The sequence below is a fragment of the Siphateles boraxobius genome, unplaced genomic scaffold (assembly GCF_051911475.1).
Source record: "Siphateles boraxobius isolate OS27281-9 unplaced genomic scaffold, OSU_SipBor_1 6, whole genome shotgun sequence".
NCBI classification, from domain to species: Eukaryota; Metazoa; Chordata; class Actinopteri; order Cypriniformes; family Leuciscidae; genus Siphateles; species Siphateles boraxobius.
Window position 1 is genome coordinate 18,632,501 of NW_027509186.1, and position 23,182 is coordinate 18,655,682.

General features: G+C 37.6%; 1 protein-coding gene across 17 annotated transcripts in view; it reads left to right on the forward strand.

The window, feature by feature from the left end:
• Positions 1-23,182, forward strand: part of nbeab (neurobeachin b) — a 292,102-nt gene that overhangs the window by 102,146 nt on the left and 166,774 nt on the right. For all 17 annotated transcript variants that reach the window (XM_077208039.1, XM_077208041.1, XM_077208040.1 and 14 more), the window contains 9 exons: positions 6,342-6,421; positions 7,132-7,194; positions 8,253-8,350; positions 8,822-8,914; positions 16,319-16,427; positions 17,043-17,124; positions 17,365-17,488; positions 19,903-20,095; positions 20,642-21,610. In XM_077208039.1, the coding sequence (XP_077064154.1) occupies positions 6,342-6,421; positions 7,132-7,194; positions 8,253-8,350; positions 8,822-8,914; positions 16,319-16,427; positions 17,043-17,124; positions 17,365-17,488; positions 19,903-20,095; positions 20,642-21,610 (1,811 nt within the window). The remainder of the gene's footprint in view (positions 1-6,341; positions 6,422-7,131; positions 7,195-8,252; positions 8,351-8,821; positions 8,915-16,318; positions 16,428-17,042; positions 17,125-17,364; positions 17,489-19,902; positions 20,096-20,641; positions 21,611-23,182) is intronic.

The following is a 23,182-nucleotide window of genomic DNA, read 5'->3' on the forward strand; positions in this document are numbered from 1 at the left end:
ATTAAATTACATGAATCAGGGTTTTAGACTATACACAAGGTGCAAACATGGCACATTTTTTATGGAATTAATATAAAATAAAAGCACCCTAGTAGGGACACCAGCATCAAATTCACCCTGGTCTAATAAACAGTCTGTAGTTTCTGAGAGTGAATTTTAATGAAGCTCAACACTGTCACCAGCATTCAATCTTACACTTTGTCTAAAAGTGTCTGTATGGCCCGCTGCTATTGATGAGGAGCAGTACTGTTGAATAAAGCTAGCTCTGTAACTGCCCGCACTTTTCTCTGAAATTGGGTACAATTTATCTTTCCCATCCTTTCAAACATGTTTTAAACACTCTCCGTAGAGGTATAAAAGAGCACAGTGGAGTAATAATAACCCACATTGTGAGACACTAGAACTAGTCTTCTGAATTTCACATGGCTCACAATGGGCAGCTCGCAACTAGCCTTTCATGGTTGAACATATGCTTTCCTTTTCATCTCTTACAGCCTTTTTTTATAGATCATGACTTTTAACTGTACCATGCTTGTTTTTCCTATTCTTTCCTGTCTTATAACAACCTTTTAGGTACACAGTCTTTCTTTTTCCTCTCCTCTATTATGTTTTGTCTCTCTTTTCCTCATGGCAAAGCTTCCACTGTTCTCTCTGCATTGATTTCCCGCTGAAGTTGAAAGCACCTACAGCTAGAATATTTTAGAGTTTCATGTCCTCTGAATAATTCACAAATATTCTGTGAACGAATCACTCGTTTTGAGGTCAGGATGTGTGTTCTATGTACTGGCTCCAAAATGATACCACCTGCAAAGTGGTATCTACCAGCAGGGCCTAATTGACGAAGCTAATCAATTACATGTTCTTTGGAGAAGTTGAGCTGTGGTGCTCATGTGGAAGCTGTAGGATCGAATGCATGGTGTATTATTATCTCTGCCAATGGCTTTTCAAGATACAAATCTTTTTATAATGAGTGTGTGTGTGTTATTACTATGTTATGTTCTATAGATATCCATTTTGGCTTCATCACAATCTAAAATTATTCTGGTGAGCCTGAAGAAAGAGTAATTCATTATCAAAGTAATGGTAATACCAAATCTTCACAGATTGTTGCGATTTGCTTCTCCACAATTTCCTTCCATCTTTTCTCTTTTGCTTAAAATAAAATAGGCAGAAAACCCTCCACTGAAAAATTAGAGAGCGTGATGTTTTTTTTCACAAAGCAGTAAACGATTAAGCCTGTAATTTGTCGTAGTGGATTGGATTACTGATTTTGCTGAAGCTTTTTTGTGTTGTTGACCCCTGAGCCTAGTTTCGATTACACACAAACAGATTCAGATTGCTGCAATTGGCTGGTGCGTGGATGGAGCATGAGTGGAAAGGGTAGCATGGGTTGTGCCAAATATGCTTTGTTTTGTTTTGAAATAAGGGCTCAATCTCACTTTTTTACACCTATTGGGCAATGCTGGTTTTGAGAGCGCCAGGCGCCAGAAAGACCCTTACAGCTTATTCAAATTGTGTAGTCCTGTCTATGGATGTGGAAGCATAGTAGTACATCACTCTTGCAGATAGAGTTTCATTTGAAATTAATAATGTTTCATTTATGTGCCAGAATCATCCTTTTGTTTTTACCCTGAAAAGAATGTTCTGGGCAAGTTAATATAAACGAACCTCTGTCAACATCTATGGTGTATATCAGAAGTTTGGGGTCTCGTATGCTCACTAAGGCTGCATTTATTTAATAAGAAAACAAGTTTAAAACAGTAATATTGTGAAATGTTATTATACAATTTAAAATTAGTTTTCTATTTTAATTTCTTTGAAAATGTAATTTATTCATGTGATGGCAAAGCTGAATTTTCAGCATCATTACTCCAGTCTTCAGTGTCACATGATCCTTCAGAAATCATTCTAATATGATGATTTGCTGCTCGGGAAACACTTATTATTACTATCAACATTGAACAGTTGTGCTTTTTTTATTTATTTTTTTGGAAATTATGATAAAAAAATTTTCAGGATTCTTCGGTCAAAAGAAACTGCAAAGGAAAAAGTATTTATTTGAAACAGAAATAATTTGTAACAATGTAAATACCTTATATAGCTAGAATGCACTAAAATGATCGGAAGTGATACTCCCAATAAAAAATAATATATAATTTATGTATTTTTAAATAACAAATTTACACTCAATCCAGAATATTCCTTTAAATCATGGATAGATCTTTGGAAATCAGTATCAGTATTTGCTATATCAGATTTGTTAGTACTGTGACTTAGATAATTAATTACTTTTTCTTCAGGCTCATAAAACAGCACAGAATCTTTTCAGATTGTGATTAAAACTAAATGAATATCTAAAGAACCTAGCACGTTGTATACACATATATACACACAAGCGCAAAAGATGAAGGACTATCTTATCTTGAAAAGCAGCTGGTGCTAAGATTACCACACAATCATGAAACTTAAACCTCTGCGACACACACAGAAACACTCAAACACGTTTCGCAGACAGACCAGGTGAAGAGGTCCTAGAGGAGCTCTCCTAAAGTATGTAAAAGAATTTGTCTCTGGCTTGCCAAGTAGGTAATTCTATGTGGCGGTCTGCATTGATTTATTCTTCATTTGTCTTTTTTGTCTTTTCCACAAAGGGATGGGTTATAGAGAAAGCAGTATAACATAATGAAGTGTTCAATTACTGCAACAAAGAGTTCTGTTTTACACTGGAGCAACATCAGCTAACCACAAAACCTCTCTCTCTCTCTCTCTCTCTCTCACACACACACCCACACACACACCCACACACACCCACACACACATACACACACATTCACAAATTAAAGTCATGCATCACTCCTGCCCATTGTTTTCAATAGCACAGACAGCCTTTTCTCACCAGTGTCTTGAGAGACATGCATAGAAAGACTCCCTCAAGAAATATCAAGCACAGCAAAAAGTCCTGTTGTGCATTACTTCAGTTCTTGCATTTAAAGTGGCAGTAACAAACCTCAGTACTCAAAACACTGATAGAGCTGTCTGTGGATGTCTGTGCTATTACATTGGTTCTGTTTTTGTTCATGTAGCTTTTTTTGTTGCACGTTTTTTTGAGACTGTCTTTTTTTCCACTGCAGTTTTAAGAAGAAAATACTCAGCAATGGTGCTGACTTTTGAATTTGCACATGGTTTGTCTTAAAGCATTTGAAAGACACCACATTGACAAATAAACAACATTAAAAGCTTGATTTTCACCACAAGGGGACTTTAACTAACTAGCGAAAATGTAGCTTTCTTCTGACTGCAATCCCAGCCAACTGAATAACTTTAATAACGTTCCCATAATGTTATGAAAACGTTATTTCTGAAAGTTCTCTTTTTATTTGGGACAGCATTGACGTTCATGTAATTGCGCAGAAACATGTTTTGGTGTTTAAATGCTCGAGCACACACACAGTTAATCACCGTTGTTAATGTTTAGCCGGTCAAAACCCAAGTCCATTTCTGCTGTGTGAAAGCTTTTGTGGAAAACTCTAGGGGCTGAATAAATTCTTCTTTTGGCTTCGTTTTCCCATTTTCCTGGCTTCAGAAGATAAGCCGTAGTATGACTCCAGAACCAATTACTGTATATTTACTGTGGCCCGCATTAATACATACACCCTCGGAAGGGATGGTTTTTAATTTCACTTCTGTATATGTCCCACAGATCCATTTTGATAAGGAGCTTCCACATACACTGCTGTTTAAGCTGATCTTAAGGATAGTGCACTGCGTAGGGAGACTGTGAGAGTACATATGCATTGATTATCTGTTTGACACCATGCCAGATTCATTACTCTTTGCAAATAAGAGACAGTGTTTGCCGTGAGTGTTCATATTCACAATCATTGAAATGGTGCAGGAAAAAGTGTTATTGAGTAAAAGAGATATCAGTCATTCTATTGATCTGTTTAGTTTTGCTTGAATCATTAAGTTGATCTCCTAATGAGATCCAGTTTTAAAGATCCGCTGTTTAAAATACATTTTCCCCTCAATTTGGAGATACACCATTTTTTAGCCCAGTTGGTCCAAAGTCTCTTAGATTGCAGATTTTGGTGTTTACCAATGAAATTACGCTTTTAATATTAATTTTAGTACTGAAATGGCTGTTCAGATTAATGTGGGCTATAGGGAATATTTTATTTTGTTTGGATTTTTTGGGTTCTTTTTTAGAGAGACATATGATCAAATATTTACAGAACAATGTACACTAATCAGTCATCTTATGGACCAGGTGGATAACATCCCATGATCTCTCTTTAAAAACGGCTTTCTTTACATTGAAGGAAGGATTAAGACAATGGAGAATCAATTGCAGACTCTTAAACTAAACTAGCTAATCTGTTTAATAAAAGCAATGCTAATCTCATCAATAAAATGATTGATGAAAATGTTAAAGGTTTACAAATACAATGCCAACAGAGATGCATCATGGCGATAACTAAAACCCGCTTGAGCTGTCTTGAACACTGGTAAACGGAGCTAATTAACTACTAGTGTGTTGAGTAGCTCACTCAAATGCATCTTACGCAAATGAGAATACACCTTTGCTGTTACAGCCCGATACACGTAACACAATATTGTAAATAGGTTTAACACTTAAAACAGTAATAGCAGTCTATTAAAGCATAGAGAATTCACAATGCAGTAACTTAAAATAAAAATAGCTAATAATTCAGTACTCATTTTTTTTTTTGTGTGGAGCATTTTGCAGATGTCTGCTTACAATTGTTAAAATAACATGACATAATTTGACAAACTTTAAAGCATACTTTTGTCAAAAGACAGAAACTAGGATGAAAACTATGGAAGCTTGTTTCTGCCACTGAATAAAAAATAAAAGGTAATCATCTCACAATTCTGACCTTTATCAATCCTTACTTTTTTTCTTAGAATTTTGAGGCATAAACTCACAATTGCGAGAAAGAAAGTCAGAATTGCGGGAAAAAGTAAGAGTTGCGAGATTCTCGCAGTTGCGAGAAAATAAGTCAAAAGTCAGTTTATATCATGCAATTCTGACTTTTTAACTCACACAATATCGAGTTTATATCTCTCATTTCTGATATTATAACTCGCAATTGCTAGTTTACATCTCACAATTCTGAGGAAAAAAGTCAGAATTGTGAGATGTAAATTATCTTATTTATTTTTATTTTTATTCTGTGGTGGAAACAAGCCTCCATAGAAAACAAAAGAAAAACTTGCAGGGAAGTAATTTATATTATGTAACATTTATCATTAAATGTGTTTATCCGATGAATGTTGGAATTATTTAATATTCAGTTTAATATTCAATGAATGTTTAGCAGAATTTTATCATGGGTTACTGGACTGAATCCATTTATTCAGAAATATGTAGTGAGATTAAAACTGCAGATGCTGATCTGTTTTTGGAAATGGATCTGTAAATGTAAAAACAGCTCCAGTTGCTTAATTGTGCTTTACAATCCAAAGAATGAAACCTTTAAAGGCGTCACTTTTTCAACCAAAACGAAATTGCTGGTCGCTGCTGATATGAATAGAGAAAGAATTGATCATTTTAGACAGTGTAATAGCAAGTGGTGGTGATCAGACCTCCTGAGATGAATCTGTGAATATGACAGCTAATCAATTTGTTCTTCTTTTTATGCTCAGATTTCCATTTGCTGTTTTACTGGAAATGGCATGACACACACACACACACACACACACACACACACACACACACACACACACACACACACGTCTAAAAAGGACTAAAAAGGAGCTCTGGAAACATCAGGGTGAACATCACTTTACCAAAAATGTTCCTGGTTAAACATTCCAATCAACCAATCAGATTTAAAGGACAAGTTAACATTTCATGTTTAGTTTAGGCTTACAATCAGGTTTAGGTGATTCTACACCTATAATTTCCCTCTTATTTTAGGGATATGTTAATGTGTAGGATTAGTTTAGGTGAGGACTACGTTTTTGGACTGGAATGTTGTTCCAGGATCAACAAAATGTTGACCCAGGAACATGTCTTGCTTAGTAAAATCAGGGTGTCCAGGGATTTGAAATGAGTGCAGATGTTACTGAAATGAACCTTTGCCTGCTGAGCTCTAGCTGTCTTCCCGCCTGGAGTTAATAAGGGCTTAGCTTTTCTTCTGAGAGCTCTGACCTCTCCGCTCTTCTCGGCTGGCAGAAGCTCTTGTCCGTGCCACGGTTCTCCACTTGACACTCTCACTATGAATTTAATGCCAGTATCTGTGAAACATTAAACATGACATTTTTGAGATGTAGTGCGGTTTGTTGTAACAGTTCCTCTATGACTCCTGTGTTAGCAGACGGTCCTCGGCCCTTGCAGAAAGAGATCACCTCCCTCAGAGCCTTCATGCTGCTGTTCCTCAAACAGCTCATACTGAAGGTAAGCATCATTTCATGTATCCACATGTAACTGGATAATATGTAGCATATGCAGACAAATGATAATAAACAATAGAATGACTTGACATCTGTCCCAAATCATACCATACTTTTTGTATCAAGACTATATTAACCTGCTAGAATACTACATTTAATACAGTTTAGTAAAATCAATTCATTTTCATTTTGTGCCTGTATTGATTTACCAAAATATAGAGAACAACAGCTCTAGGGGTGTTGCTTTGGCAGGTTTTTCGCTCTCATTCGCCAGCCCCAGCTGTTTACAATTTCCTAACAGGACTGTAGGAAAAAGTGTACACTTGTTCAGACCAGTGCTAACATATCAAGAAATCTGTCAGGTGGCCAAGGCACAAGCAAAACAACAATCAGCTCTCAAGCTGCCTGTGCTCTGGCAGTAATGGGAATCGTGTGCATTCATCAGCACCGCTCCAACCGGACAGTTCACGCTGCTTACCAAATAATAAGAGACCGCTTGTAAAAGTCAGGACCCAAATTTGCTGTGAACATTAATTTCAGCAAACAGCCTCACTGAATTTTAACTCATTGTTATTTTTAGCCATTTGTACTTTGTCAGCATGCTGATGGAAGTAGCAGCTTATAAGTGCAGTTGGGTGTTTAACAACAGCATATTGCAAAAAGTAGCACAGCTCAGCTTTTTGTTGACGTTTCTTTTTTATTATTATTCGTCAGGACCGAGGTGTTAAAGAAGATGAGCTTCAAAGTATTTTAAACTACCTACTGACCATGCATGAGGTGGGTCTTCACCATATTACAGTGTTCATACATATATCTGATATATATCTGTTTTAGAACATTTCCTATTCTTCATTCATGTTCTTAAATGGGCCCAATTTTACACTCCTTAAATTAAGATTTGACTGAAAATAAATTCTAATCAGTGACTCAACGACTTCCTATTGCACTTAATCTTTAGTCATTTTAAAGTGGATTATAGACTACACACATTTCCGAAACCCAATCTTTTTGTGCATTTTTTGTGTAAATAATTACAAATAAAAAAATTTAAATTAAACAAAAAAATGTACTGGAAGAAATGATGATGAAAATTCATTTGACATCAGAGGAATAAATTACTGTTAATTCTTTAGATTTTATATTGTAATAATATTTCACAATACTATTTTTTTACTGTTTTTTTTAATCTATTAAATGCAGTTTTCTTTCAGAAACATTTAAAAATCTTACAGACCCCAAACTCCCAAACTTTTGAACAGTGGTGTGTACACTTGATCTTGTTCTGTACTGTTTGAGCATCCCAGAATGCACCTCATGAAGTAAGCTGAACTCAAATCTAGACAAAGGGTGTCATCTTTGAAGAAACTCAAATTTAAGATGGTTTTGATTTATTTAATATTTGATCTCTACATCATGTCCATACTTCCATTATTTAATAGTTTTCAACTTACTATTGTTCTAAAATGTAGAAAATAGTCATATTTAAAAATGATTAGGCCTGCAGAAACTTTTAACTGATACCATGTGCTTCGAGATTGGAATAAAATTCAACACAGAGTTGCATTTTATATATATATATATATATATATATATATATATATATATATATATATATATATATATTATGTGTGTGTGTGTGTGTGTGTGTGTGTGTGTGTGTGTGTGTGTGTGTCTGTGTGTGTGTCTGTGTCTGTGTGTGTGTGTGTGTGTGTGTGTGTGTGTGTGTGTGTGTGTGTGTGTGCATGCTTTATTATGTTTTATTGAAAGGCCATTTTACCAGCGGTGAAGTACCCCTTTAAATGCAGGATGTATGTTTATGCTTTTACTCAATTCAGGATGAGAACCTCCATGATGTTCTTCAGCTGCTTGTGGCCCTCATCTCTGAGCACCCTGCCTCCATGATTCCTGCATTTGACCAGAGGAATGGAATCCGGTAAAAAGCCTTGTATTCCACTCAGAGTTAAACTTCATTATATTTCATCTCGTCTCCCATGATGGAGTTGATACAATCATGAATTATTCACAAGACTCGACATAGGAATTGGATTTCATTATAAATTTATTTCTAAATTTATTTTCTGACAAGTAGGATAAAGCTCACACCCTGCATCTCAAGCTAATGAAATATAGATGGATTTGATAAAGTTTTGGGATTTGTTAAAAATAACTGATATGACTTTGATGAACAGCTACATGGTGGTTTACACAATGCCATTTCCTCTCAAGTATTACTTATTATTGTCTGCCAAATTCTTTTTGTTTATTTTTTTAATCTGCCACTTGATTAATTGAAAAAGTTAAGTGTTTGGAACTTTCCTTCTGATTCCTGTTTTTAACATAATATTTAATTAATTAAATCACAATCATTCTCTTAGTTTTTTTTTTAAATTTAATTTCTTTCCAGGGTGGTGTACAAACTTATGGCTTCCAAGAGTGAAAGTATCCGAGTTCAGGCTCTGAAAGTTCTGGCATATTTTCTCAAACACTTAGGTCACAAGTGAGTACATCCATTCTTCTCTTTTCCAGAGTCACTTTCACATACAAAGTCTTCCAAGAGATATAAGTGAATCCGACAAGGTGAAATTTGTGGTTGCATAAGGACTGAGTCCTCATCAGTAATGTCTTCAGAAAGTTCTTCAGAAATATTCTCTAAATGGCTCCAGGGCTTTTGTTAAGAAAGGCACCTATAGTGAGATAAGCCTCTTCTTTAAACTAGTGTGTGACTGTGTATGTTGATATTTGTGAGTGTGTATCTATGTAGGCATGAGTGGTATAACGGAAGTCACCTCAAGTTACAATTTTATCTAATTATATATATATTTCAATCATAACAACTCTCTAAATACATTTAGCATGTGATTTAATATACAGAAGGATTATATATGGCTGCTGCTGTTGATAATTAATGCTTCTGCTGCAGAGCTACTCCTAAGAGAACTGCAGAGCTACTCCCTCTCTTCCCTGAGAGGGAACTCAAGCTGCGTTGAGACGCGGCGGGAACGCTCTGCGTGATTGCGTCGTGAAGCACGTGTATAATCAGTCCAATGGAAGAGCGAGATATCATAGGCGGGTGACGTCATAGACCAGGAAACTATAAAGCACACCTGAAAACAGACCGCGACAGCTTCTGATAAGCCTGAAGCAAGTCGATCAAGGCATGCAGGAAGTATGGCAGGAGAACGCAGCGTCTCGTTCCCTTTCAGGGAACCAGGGTTACATACGTAAGAGCTGCGTTGAGACGCGGTGGGAACCCCATACCCACTACGCCATAAAGACAAATGCCCGTTCTGTGTGAAGTCTTTGCGCACACTAAGAAGCAAGCAACCTAGCCCCAGGAGTGGAGAGGTCTAGGTCATAAAATCTAACAAATGTATGTGGTGAGGACCAGCCTGCCACATTACAAATATCCTGAAGGAAAACACCCGAAATTAAAGCCTAAAGGCAGCGATACTCCTTGTAGAATGGGCCTGAACAGCCATAGTTGAAGGCTGTCCGGCCGCTTCATAAGCAAGTGAGATAGCCTCAACTACCCAATTGCTCATTATCTGTTTAGATGCAGGGCAACCTATCTTAGGTTACCCGAAGCAGACAAATAATTGTTCTGAGTTATGCCACTGAGCAGCTCTGTCGACATATGCTTCCAAAGCCCGGACAGGGCATAACAGATTAAGTTTTTCCTGATCTGGGGTATTAAAGGTAGAGGACAGAAGGCCTGGAGCACAAATGACCCGCACATTTAGTAGGGACCTAGAAATACAACCTGACCTGGGGTGAAGAAATACTACCACCAAACCAGGTGCAAATCCAAGTACGTGCAGGTACCTCATGTACCTCGGAGAAGACGAAATTAAGGATCTCTCCTCAGAGACAACCCAGCAAAGAAACTTTCATTACAGAAATCAAGTACTGTACCAACAGGGCAGAAACAAGATTCAGAAGGCGTTCTCTGCACCAGGCAGAGAACAGCATATTTAGTCTTCTCGTGGAGGGAGCTCTAGACTGGAGTATGGTCTCCACGACCTCGGTCGAGAGACCTGAATCTATGAGCTGGGCCCACTCAGAGGCCGAGCCCACAGTATCCACAACTCCAGAGCTCCCAGGAGCAAAGATATCGGGAAAAGTGTATAGGTGTAGCGACAACCACACCTATTACATCACATCCAGTCCAAGCGGAGTTGGATGCGTGAGGGGGAACCACAAGTGCAATGCATTGTACAAGAGATGCAAAAGGTCGACTTGTAGTTTGACCGAAGTTCTCCCTAAGAAGCTCCACCACCCCGGGGTGAAGTCTCCATTCCCCGGGCCACAGCCCCTGCCTCAACAGGATATCTGCTCTGATATACGAGACCATCAGTGTGTTGTCCGGACCCTTCGCCGAGCAACCACTCATGATTGCCCCCGACTTGTGAGGGAAGCATCCGTCGATAGCATTATGCGTCGAAAAGAAGCCCCCAACACTGGGCCTGGGCGAGGAACCAAGGTTCTTCCACATGACCGAGGCACGAAGGCATAGCCGCATGACCTTGATCATGCGAAAACGGATTTCCCCTCGAAGAAAACCCCTTGGTCCTGAGCCACCACTGCAGGGGTCTCATGTACAGAAGGCCAAAAGTAACTAAGTTGGACGCAACTGCCATGAGCCCCAACCAAAGACCTTTCACCGAGCGGCCACTCATGACCGCCCCCCATCCTGTGAGGGAAGCATCCGTCGATAGCGTGACGCGTCGACAAGAAGCCCCCAGCACTGGGCCCTGGGCGAGGAACCAAGGTTTCTTCGACATGACTGAGGCACGAAGGCATAGCCGCGCGACCTTGATCATGCGAAAACGGATTTCCCCTCGGAGAAAACCCCTTGGTCCCGAGCAATGTTCCCTCTAATTTTTTTTCTTGCTGAGCAAAACTTTTTTCTATTGGGCGGACATATTTCGCCACCTGAGCAAAAATATTCTTTATACCTGACCTGTACAGCATACGTAGAAACACAATGGTTTCAACATTCAGTTGTAACTTTTAACTTGAATGTGGCGTTTCTATTTTATTTGACCCTTGATGTAACTTATTCGTATTAAATCATATTTTTGAAAAACAAGCAGTTAATTAAGAAGTCACTAAATGAAGCACATTTTAGGTTACCTGATATTTTTTTCACAGTGCTGTTAACTGTACAGTCTTTACCAAGAAATCCTATGAAAAATAATTTACAAAATCTTCTGCAGGACAGTTCAATTCTTTACAATAATAGAATATAGTATGAAAGAAAAGTAAGCTGTTACACTGAGATGGTTTGGGAAAAACATATAGTGTTTTTGTACAGTCAATTAATTGTGTACAGGAAGCATTAAAACATCAAAGTTAAATGATTGTTTATTTCTTATGAATTTCCAATATTTTCTTTAGCAGGGGGTTTCAAAGTTTTTAATGGCAATGAGCCCGTGAGATTCTTTATTTAGGCTTATAATATAATAAAATATAGGCCTAATATAATATAATATAAAAAAAACGAATTGATGTATTTGAAGTGATATAACATCAGTTTAAATGCTTCAATTTGTTTACATATTATATTATTATAATATATAACAAACTGAAGCATTTAAATAGATCGAATAGCTAAATATTTTCAAGAAAAGTGAATATGTGAACTCTTTTATAGTAATCTAGCCATGCCTGAAATATGTGTATATATATGTATATATATATATATATATATATATATATATATATATATATATATATATATATATATATATGTATATATATATATATATGTATATAAATATATCACTCCGTGGCCACCAGCAGGAAAACAACCGAACTGGCCGTGCTGCGACCCTCCTCAGAGAGTCGCCCCCCAAGAGGAGAAACGATTTCTCGAAACCGTCCCTCCCCAGTATAGTTTATCTGTTTTTGCATGACGCAATTCTCGAATAGTGACAACCTCACATTCACCCATGTCTTTATAATTTGCTCACCAGCGCTGCCTAATAAAATTTTTTATTTAAGATGGCTGGTGGGTAACGTCGGGGTTAAAAATGATGACGCCGACTCGGGAGAGAGAAAGCTAGCAAGCGTCTCTTTAACCCGAGGCACTGTCACACCATGATGCTTAATACCCATAGCATTACTATAGTTAGACGTTTGGGCATTAAACACATAAAATAGAAACTGGCTTATTCCACGATCTCGACACCTCAGTGTGGTGTGGAGATAGGGGAAAACGGCAGTCCCCGACGAGGAGGCTGAGATACAGAGTTTTTTCTGTTTTTAGATATATTTCATCTAATAAACTCTTTTTATTTTAACTCTCATAATGTTCAGCAGGCCAGAAAATATTTAACGAGCAACAGCACTAGATAAACCTCCTTTTAAAGCTCCTCTTTATTCAACAGAGTTATGAGCTGACTTATTTATTCATTTATTGAAAACTCAAACATCTGCCTTTTTCTTAATATCTTTATTTGTTTTGTTCTATTTTTCTGAACAAAACACTAACGACACCAATTCCTTGGAACTGGAAATCGCCTGCACTGGATCCGGCAGGTGAAAGCTGAGATAGGGTGGAGCCCGTCCCAACCCCAACCCCCGCTGTCAGATCCGTTTGCGAACCCCAAAAAACCCCTCACGGACAGCTTCTCGCAATGCTCACAGTCAGCCCCCTTGAGAACTGACTGTGGCATGCTCCACTCCCAAATAGTAACAAAAAGCTGATGTGTGTGACCCCACCCGTGATATAACGTGGGCAGGGAACAACACAAAGCTGCTTGCTCTCTTTTGCCATAATATATATATTGCAACTCGACAGACAACAATAAATATGACAAGGACAGAATACACAGATCGCTTGCTGAAGGCGCAGAAGCTGTCGCGGTCTGTTTTCAGGTGTGCTTTATAGCTTCCTGGTCTATGACGTCACCCGCCTATGACGTCTCGCTCTTCCATTGGACTGATTATACACGTGCTTCACGACGCAATCACGCAGAGCGTTCCCTCCGCGTCTCAACGCAGCTCGAGTTCCCTTGAAAGGGAAACACAGACACCCTGCTGTGAGCATGTTAGATATGCTGCGTGAATAGACATACATAAGTTTCGTAACAGATCTAGGCAGGTGGAGCTGGGGGAGGTGGAGGACTTCAGAGAAACTCTGAAAGTGCTCTTCAGGACTAGCTTTTCAGCAAAAAATAAATCAGACTATTTAAATGTTGAGCAAGCAATCTCATTGGCTGCAGGATCAGCAGAGGCCAATCATCTTGTTCCATGTGGAAATGATGTGATACAGTAGCTTGCAGATTGCATGTAAAGAAGGACCTACCAGCCTGCGCCTTCTAGAGTTTCATGACTGAACTATATATATATATATAGCAATCATTTTTCCTGTCATCCTTTGGCTAGCGTTATATTACAGTATGTGATCACGTTCTTATTCATGCAATGCTTTTAAACCATCCAAACACAACAAGACAAAAGAGAACTCACTGTCTATGAATGTCCAGTTTATGTGACACACACACGACTCACAGAAAGCGTGCTAGAATCAAGTTCTTTCGCGCTTAAACGTGCAAATAACAATTATGCAAAACTGTCTGTTTTGTAGAGTATCCTCATAAGAGCCGTCTTAAATTAGATAACAAAAGTCTTAAATTAATGTAAAGAGTAAAGTGAGAAACTGGGACGCATGTGAGATCCACATCATGTGCAGCAGCGTCATATCTTAAAGTGACAGCAGCCACTAATACTCTCTGTCATTAAATGTTAATCAAAGAATAAAGGTAACAGAAAATTACTCACTGCTCTTGACTAAAGAACTTTTGTAGCTTTAAAGGGGATTTATCTATATTTAATTTATATTTTATGCAGTGCACTTTTGATAACTTTATTCAATTTCTGTATATTTCACATGGGCACAGGTAGATATTATATTTATTATGCGATTGTTTTTAGTTGACTTAAAATAAAAGTTGTTATATTTTTGAAGCTTAATAAATGTAAAAAAAAAAAAAACTGATAGCTTTCAATTACACTGTAATGTTGAATGGCTATAATTAATGTTTAAAATCTATTTAGTTGATACATCATGTAGCTGTATTAGTATTAGTGATACAGGCCTTCATTCATAAAAAGATGCCATTAAAGGGGCTATGTGTAGGTTTTTACTTAAAAAAAATCTTTAAGATAGAGTTTTCATTTGTATATATATGAGCCAACCATATTGTAATAGAAAGAATGACACCTTTACTGTCCACCACGGTTGCCTCTATCAGCCTGTAGGCTCAATTGTGTGTGGAGGAATCGGGTCCGAATTGGCTTGAAAATTCACAAAATGTGACGTCATGCGCGTTCTCGTCTACTTGGGTTTACATCCGTACGGCAATGGAAATCGCTAGCAGTAGTGTTTCAAATGGACTCTGCGGACGGAAAGAAGTGACCAGCCTCCAGCACAATCCAGACACCCACGGAAACTCCTCGTAAGTAAAAAAGAAAGAAGAAAAGAGCCTTATCTAGTGCGGCCAACGAGCGTGCGAGCGTGTGCACCGAGAACGAGCATGAGACTGACTGGCTGCAGTTTCTCTAACGGCCACTGGTGTCAGTAACGGTAAGAAATTTCAGAACTTCCGCAATGCTCCTTTAAACCACTATTTAAAATATACCGTCTTTATGTTGTTTCTACATTCATTTGGAGATTAACTGAGATATTATTACAATACAAAATATTCAAACTTATAATTACTACTTATATAAAACCTTATGTTTTTAATTGCGATTAATCATTTATATAACGTGAGCTTAGAATTATACAGTTCTATTCGTTTAGGGTAGTTCTGAGATATTGAGCATCAAACTTTTTACATCCCTGCTGTTTTGTGAGATGGAACCTTTTTATTTTATTAATTACTACTAACAAAATATTTTTTTTTACAAAAATAACATCACACAGGCATTAATAAACACCTAATGGATAAGATTATGTCAAAAACTCAATTTCGACCAAAAGTGGAGATAGAACCGTATAATTCTAAGCTCACGATAAATTGTTCTCAATTCTGATTGTCTGAGAGCCTTTTCCAGGCATGAGATATTCTACTAGTCTATCACTCCGCTTGCAGCATTTCTCTCACAGTGAGTTGTCATTGCAGACAAGCAAACACCATAATTTTGCAAATTCTATGTTGTTTTGTCACGGAATGTAGTTTTTTAGGCCAGAATGTAGTTACAATTTTACAAACACACACACACACACACAAACACACACACACACAAACAAACACACACACACACACACACACACACACACACACACACACACACACACACACACACACACACACACACACACACACAATGTATTGGTGTGAGGGCAAATTCATGCGTAAGACGTTTTCCCTTAAATAAACACTTACAAAAACATGAACGCAACCATGTGGTTTTTAGAACTTTACAAGCCCACTGACATTTGCAGACTTGTACTGCAGTTAGCCTAGAGTGCACATACAACCCACATTTGCTTTTTGTCATCATTATCGTTATCATCCTGAAAGCTCACAGGCACTTTAAAACATACTTTTTCCTGGTTGTCATTTTACTGTACAGTCCCCATTTGTCTGTACTTGCTGTTGGGCAGGATTGCATTTAGGAGGCTTAGCATCTTGACAGTACCTCAGAATGATGTGCTGCTGGATAGTTTGTGATTGTGAAAGCCACAGCTCTTCCAGGATGAGAGCGCAGAGGTGGTTGCTTCGTTATTCTGACTGAAACCGGAAGGTACCTGACACCATGCAAAAGGTGCCACGCTCTGTCGCAATCAAGGCCTGTTCCTGCTAGCTTGACATTAGCTGTGAGATGTATGAAAGTTGGCATTTCAACTACAGTATTTTTTCTATTTGTGTGTGTGTGTGTTTTGTCACAGGAGGAAGGTGGAAATAATGCACACAAACAGTCTCTTCACACTTCTTGGGGAACGACTGATGCTGCACTCCAACACACTGTCGATAACTACATACAACACGCTATATGAGGTAATATAAAACAGATTGTTCTGTTCTGGATGCTGATTGGTCAATACAGTATTATAGTTGTACTAAAATATACTATTTAATATAAAATAAACAAAACTAAAATAAACAACTGTGATGTTAAACTCAGCTTTGACATCACATGAATAAATTACATTTGAAAAAATATATAAAATAGAACCCCGTCATTCAAAATCATGATAAAATTATAAATATTTAACAATATAATTATATAAACAATATAATTATTATGTTTAATTAAATAAATGCAGCCTTGGCGAGCACAATATATTAGACATATTACTATTTTGATATAAATAATCGTATATATAATTATATTATGAAATATTTATAATATTATAGAAAGCTGAAAAGGGCATTTATTTCAGCATTTCCTTAGGTAACTAGTAGTTAACTTGCAAGAGGCAGTTTAGTTAGATGTTTGGATATTTTTTTTATCTCTAACTTTTTATGCTTTACTTGGTTCCATTGTATATCCACTACACAAAATATTTGAATAGAGTTTTCAGTTTACGTTTAAGCCATCTTAATAATTGATGCTTTATCTGTTCTAGTAATGTCACAGATGAATTAACATCTGATCTATTTCCTGTCTAGATTTTGACAGAGCAGGTTTGCACACAGGTCGTCCACAAGCCTCATGCTGAACCCGATTCTACTGTGAAGATCCAGAACCCAAGTAATTCTTTCTGTCAGCCCATTCATTCTTTTTGTGGTCTGGTCCTAATACATTAACTGTCATCTGTGGAAGTTAAACGTTTACTAGCGAATGATTAAATGTTTGCTTCTACACATAGAGAAGCCCGTCTCACTTGTGGCAATTGTGCATTTTCATTGGTTCGCATCTATGTCAATCAGATACAACTCTGCTTTGATTGGCTGAGTGATTAATGTATGTTCTTCTATCGGTGGTTCTCAGTGATTCTCAAGGTGGTGGCCACACTGCTGAAGAGCTCCACGGCCAGCGCAGACCTGATGGAGGTGCGGCGTCTCTTCCTCTCTGACATGATCAAGCTCTTCAGTAACAGCCGTGAAAACAGACGGTGAGGGTCTCTTCCTTTCTCGGGCCATCCGCAATTAACCACCTAGTGAACGGATCAGAAAAGAGAGCAGAGAAAAGTGACGTTCTCCCTTGTTGTTGTGTTTAATGGGCACCCCCTTGACGCTAAATAATCCTCTGAATCCTCGCCGTGTTTCTCTCACAACAGATGTTTCCGTGACACATGCTAATCCACACCAGGTTCACTGCTGTCCTATGGCTGCTGGTTTTTCTTTTCTTCTCTTGTAAGCCGTATGCAGGGGTCCTCTGTGCAATCACAAATCCGGCAGTCAATCAGTCCCCCAGCGTGTGCTGAAATCTCAATTGGCTGTTATTATTACTTTTCATCATCTCCATCATTACGTTCTACAGTGAGCCAGTCAAGAAGCTTTTTAGACTTGATGAAGTCTTTACGTCTCCAAAGTGCTCCAAAGTGCCAGTGACTGGTAACTAGACCAGACATTTGTCTTTGCTTTTAATGGAATTTAATGTTCATCTAAAAATGAAAATTGTGTCATTATTTACTCATCCCCATGTTGTTCCAATGTGGCTTTCTTTCTTCTGTGCAATGCTAAAGGAATCATGAAGACAGTGCTTCACACTGTTCTCTATGCAATTATACCGAATGGGGAATGAGGCTTTCAAGCCTCAAAAAGGATGGAGGAGAACCTTAAAAGTGATTCACATGACTCTTCTGAAGCCACACAATAGATGTATGTGAGGCAGTGAGTTAAGAACCAGAATCAGTTAAACTCTTGAACAGATCTTACTAAGCTTCGTTTACAAAAAGCGTTAGAAGCCCTTGTGCATCCCCTGTGGACATTTTTGTCTTTTTTGATCACTTTACCACTTTGCACTGTGTTAATGCTAACTGCATAAAATTTTGCACAGGTGTGTATTTTTATTGGAATTTTACTATTTCACCGCCATTACCTTTAAAAAATCTATACTTCCTCTCAGCGCCTTTTGGACAAAAATATCCCCATTGAAACCCATTAAAACTGCAATTTTTAATTCCAGGGCCATTTAACTATAAAATGATGTAATCTTTGTTAAGAGGCTTTTTATTCTGTTCACGATTTAAATTTTTACTATTTTTTACCAGATGGTGCCATTTTTTTCAGGTTTGGCCTATAAAGCAAATAATCGCTTTATTCCTATTTTCTGCTTCGGCATATACTATTTGTAATACATGTAATACAGTAAAAACATGTAATATTTGAGAGAGAAAAACTCAACTGCAAATCTAAAATCGAATCACTGTGTGCACCAGTGGAATTTTGCTGGCATCCAATGGGGAAAATCTGTTACTGCCCCCAAACCAAATCTTACCGAAAGCTCATTTTTTGAGATATCATCCTCAAATTTGGAACACAACTTGTTTAGATGTATTGCTTTGAATTTCTATCAGTTTTAGAGTTCAACATGTTTCATAAAATATATATTTTATATAAAATAATTTTCATAAACTTAAACCTATATAACTTTTTTTAATTTACTTAATTTATTTTTACTTCAGTAATAATCTGCCAAGGGTCTTCTTTAAGGGGTCTTCATTTTTGTCCTCTATGGACCTGTGTAACGTTTTTTAATTGATGCACAATAATTAAATAGATTGTAGAGAACGTTGGTGCCAAAAGTTTCTGATCTGCTTTCTGAACTTGTGAAAGCTTTGACTCAAAGGAACATTTTGTACACAAACTGGACATTGGTACTTTGCACATGAACCAAGGAAATCCAGTGCAAATGTCCAGATTGTTTGTAAATAACGAACGTGCGACTTCTGGAGACATTGAATATAATGCAGAATTAGTATGGATCACTTTTGATCCAATTGAAGTCCTTTTTGTATCTTGAAATCCCTAATTTATTTTCATTGCAAAGTGACAAGTCCAATTCTTCAAAAATGTTTATTTTGTTTTCCACTGAAGATAGATTGTTGGGTGAGTAAATTATGCCAATTTTCATTTCAGGATAAACTAATCCTGTAGCGATGGTTTACACGCCGTAGTTTATCTCTTTAATAGCAGATGGTGATGGGTTCGAAATTAAACCATCCTTACCACAATCTTACAACCCGGAGTGTTTCAGCAAAAGAAACAAGCTTAATTCATTCCGCCTCACCCAAAGATCCATTTATTATGCCACAATGCACAGAGAAAAAAAAATGATGGTGGATAACACAAAGTGCTTCAGGTGTTATTCAAATAGCTGCCAGTCATTCTTAGCATTACCTCGCAGATCTAAAGTTTAATGGAGGTTGGGGCTGAAATTGCTTTGTGTTACTTGTCGGTTTGTGAATTAGGTTCCACCTTTGAGTGTCGTTTGAGGATGTAAAAAAAGATGTTTGCGGAGGAGAGGAGGGTTTAACACGAGTGACTGCCGCAAGCTTAATCCATCTCATTTCTGGTGCGACAGGTGTCTGCTGCAGTGTTCCGTTTGGCAGGACTGGATGTTCTCTCTCAGCTACATTAACCCGAAGAACTCAGAGGAACAGAAGATCACAGAGATGGTTTACAACATCTTCCGGATTCTTCTCTACCACGCCATCAAGCATGAGTGGGGCGGCTGGCGTGTGTGGGTGGACACACTCTCCATAGCCCACTCCAAAGTAAATAGATGTTTTTTACCAGCTGAACAAACGTGTAGCGGTAGAATCTTAAACTGGCCAATATTGATTCAAGATATCTAGAGAGCAGAGATGGATGATATAATCCACATGTAGAGTACAGTGGGCACCATAAGTGTGAGAATTTAATTGAGAATGCCTTTAAATGCTGATTCAATTCCTAAATTTGAGTTTTAGATTTAAATTGAGGTAGCAAACAGGATGCAGAATTGCAATTCAAAGTTTATCAAGGCAAACTAAATGTGGCCTTGACAAAGACTTGTTTGAGAGGATGGATAGATACAATATATATATATATATATATATATATATATATATAGATATATATATAGATAGATAGATAGATTGGTATTCCAATTCAACTTTAAAAGGGATCCAAATGCACAACCAAACTCATTTCGTGATTATTTTAGTATTAGTATATTTTGCGTTGTCAGAGCTTTATACATTTTTACAATATTTTTTTTTTTTTTTACTTTTTAGGGAGTTTGCATTTAAGAAGCCTAAATTTGTCGATTTGTTTGGCAGGTGACATATGAGGCTCACAAAGAATATTTAGCCAAAATGTATGAGGAATACCAGCGACAGGAAGAGGAGAACATTAAGAAAGGGAAGAAGGGGCTTGTCAGCACCATTTCGGGGCTTTCAGCCCAGGCTTCCGCCATCAAAGGCACTCTAGAGCTGGACCCGGATTCCCAAACCCAGACTCCTGAGAGTGAAGCGGATGAACCAGAGACGGCAGATTCCGGGCGAAACCTCTTGTCTGAATCTAAGAGTTTGGATGAGGAGAACCCAGCGTCAGGTGTCCATGTGGAAGTTCATGACCTGCTTGTAGATATTAAAGCTGAGAAGGTTGAGGCCACAGAGGTGAAGATGGACGACATGGACCTCCTACCTGTCACAGAAAATGGTGGCTTGGTGGAAGTGGACTCTCTCCTTGATAACGTCTACTCGGCTGTGGTGGAGAAGCTGAACAGCAGTGCACACAGTGTACTGGTACCCACAGCCAGCCTTGAAGACAAGAGCTCAGGTCCTCTTATCACCCTGGCAGATGAAAAAGATGCCATCTCCAGCAACAACACCTTCCTCTTTGGCACGATGGCGACCAGTTCGGGGGAAAATCTGCTGCCTGAAATGGGACCATCTGAACCTCTTCCGCTCTCAGGAGTGGAACCTCAGGTCCACACCAGCACTAGTGCAGACCTTGGGCTTCTGGCTCTCATGAACAAGAGCTCGAAAGAGTTGGACGCCAACCCAACGGCTTTGGAGGATGACAGCTTTAAGATGCAGCCTACTTTGAGTGGTTTCAATGCCCCTGAAGGGGAAAGCCTGTCTAAATGCCCTGGGCAGATTGAGACTGTGGCTGTAGAGTTGGAGCCAGGGGTTTCTGGGGTAAAAAGCACTGCAGATGTTACCAGCACCACATCAGACACAGAGAAATCAGAGGATGACAAAGATAAAGAGATCAAGAAGATTCAGACTACTACTACAACACAGGTAACTATGAGTGTTGGTACTGCCGTATATACACTAACTTTCAATAGTCTGAAGTTAATATATATATATATATATATATATATATATATATATATATATATATATATATATAATACTTTTATTCCGTAAGTATGCATCAAATTGTACAGTAAAGATTTCTGTTTTAAATAAATGCTGTTCTTTTGAACTTTCTATTCATCAAAGAATCCTGAAGAAACGTAGCAAAAAAAAAAAGCAACACAACTGTTTTCAACATTGATAGTAATAAGACATGTATCTTAAGTTCCAAATCAGCATATTAGAATGATATCTGAAGGATCATGTGACACGGAAGAATTGATTGAACCTTGAAAATTAAGCTTTAACATCACATGAATAAACAACATTAAAATATATATTAACATAGAAAACAGTTATTTTAAAATGTAATACTATTTCACAATATTACAGTTTTTTACTTAAAGGGGAATTCGGCAACTATTTCAACTGAATACAACCGTTTATAAATCATTTGGATGCTTTAATAACCTGTTCTAGTGAGAATTGTGACTTTCCCCGCTCCCCACAGCGTTCCTAGGCGGAAAAACCAACCTTGCAACATGGGGACTAACGTCCCGGTAAGATGGAAATAGGAAGTCTCGTGAGAAGCGAGAACGAGCGAGAAACACAAACTGCTTTACAGCAATTCGACATTTTCTACAATTCGACATCAGGTTAACACACACGCCATATGATACTGTGTATGATGTATTACCCACCTCGGTAGACATAGCTCCACATGATAAAGTTGTCCGGCTCCGATAATAAAAAGTGCACAGCGTTTGAAAAGCAGAGGAGGGGGCCGCAAGTGAGTTTTTTTTACGACATTGTGGTGAAATATACGCCCCACAGCTGTAGGGGGAGCTTGTTGAGAAAACAAGGCTGGAGTTACCGAGTTCCCCTTTAATCAAATAAATGCAGCTTTGGTAAGCATTAGAGATTTCTTTAAAAAAAAATTTTTTTTTTTTAAATGACTGTCCCCAAACTTTTGAGCAATAGTGTAGATTTGGAGTTTTATTTATTTATTTATTTTTATGGACAAAGAAGATAAATATTTAATATAATGTAACTATTTAAAATGCAAATTATTCATCCTGTTTATTCCTCATCTTAAACGTTTAATCATTTATTTATCCTTTTTTTTTGAACATTGGACATTTTCACTATTATATCTCAGGATGAAAGTTACAGTTCAGTACACACATACTGACCCAATCATATGCCTTTTAGCAAAATGTAAACAGTAAAACAATTATGAAATAAAAAAAGAGGTTCATGTTAAATATATGAAACCATTGTTTTGGCCAACCTTATTTATAATGAATAAATTGAGCTGACATTTATGAAAATATCCTGAGAACACAGCTCAGCCTTTCAATTAAAATAAATCCCAATATCTTAATGAATTATTGACTCATGTATAAATGTCATTGTGTTCAATTTTATCCATCTATTACAAAAATATGATGATATTTGAATGTACCATAGTTACCATAATTTAACATATCATTAAAAAAAAAACATTCAAATATA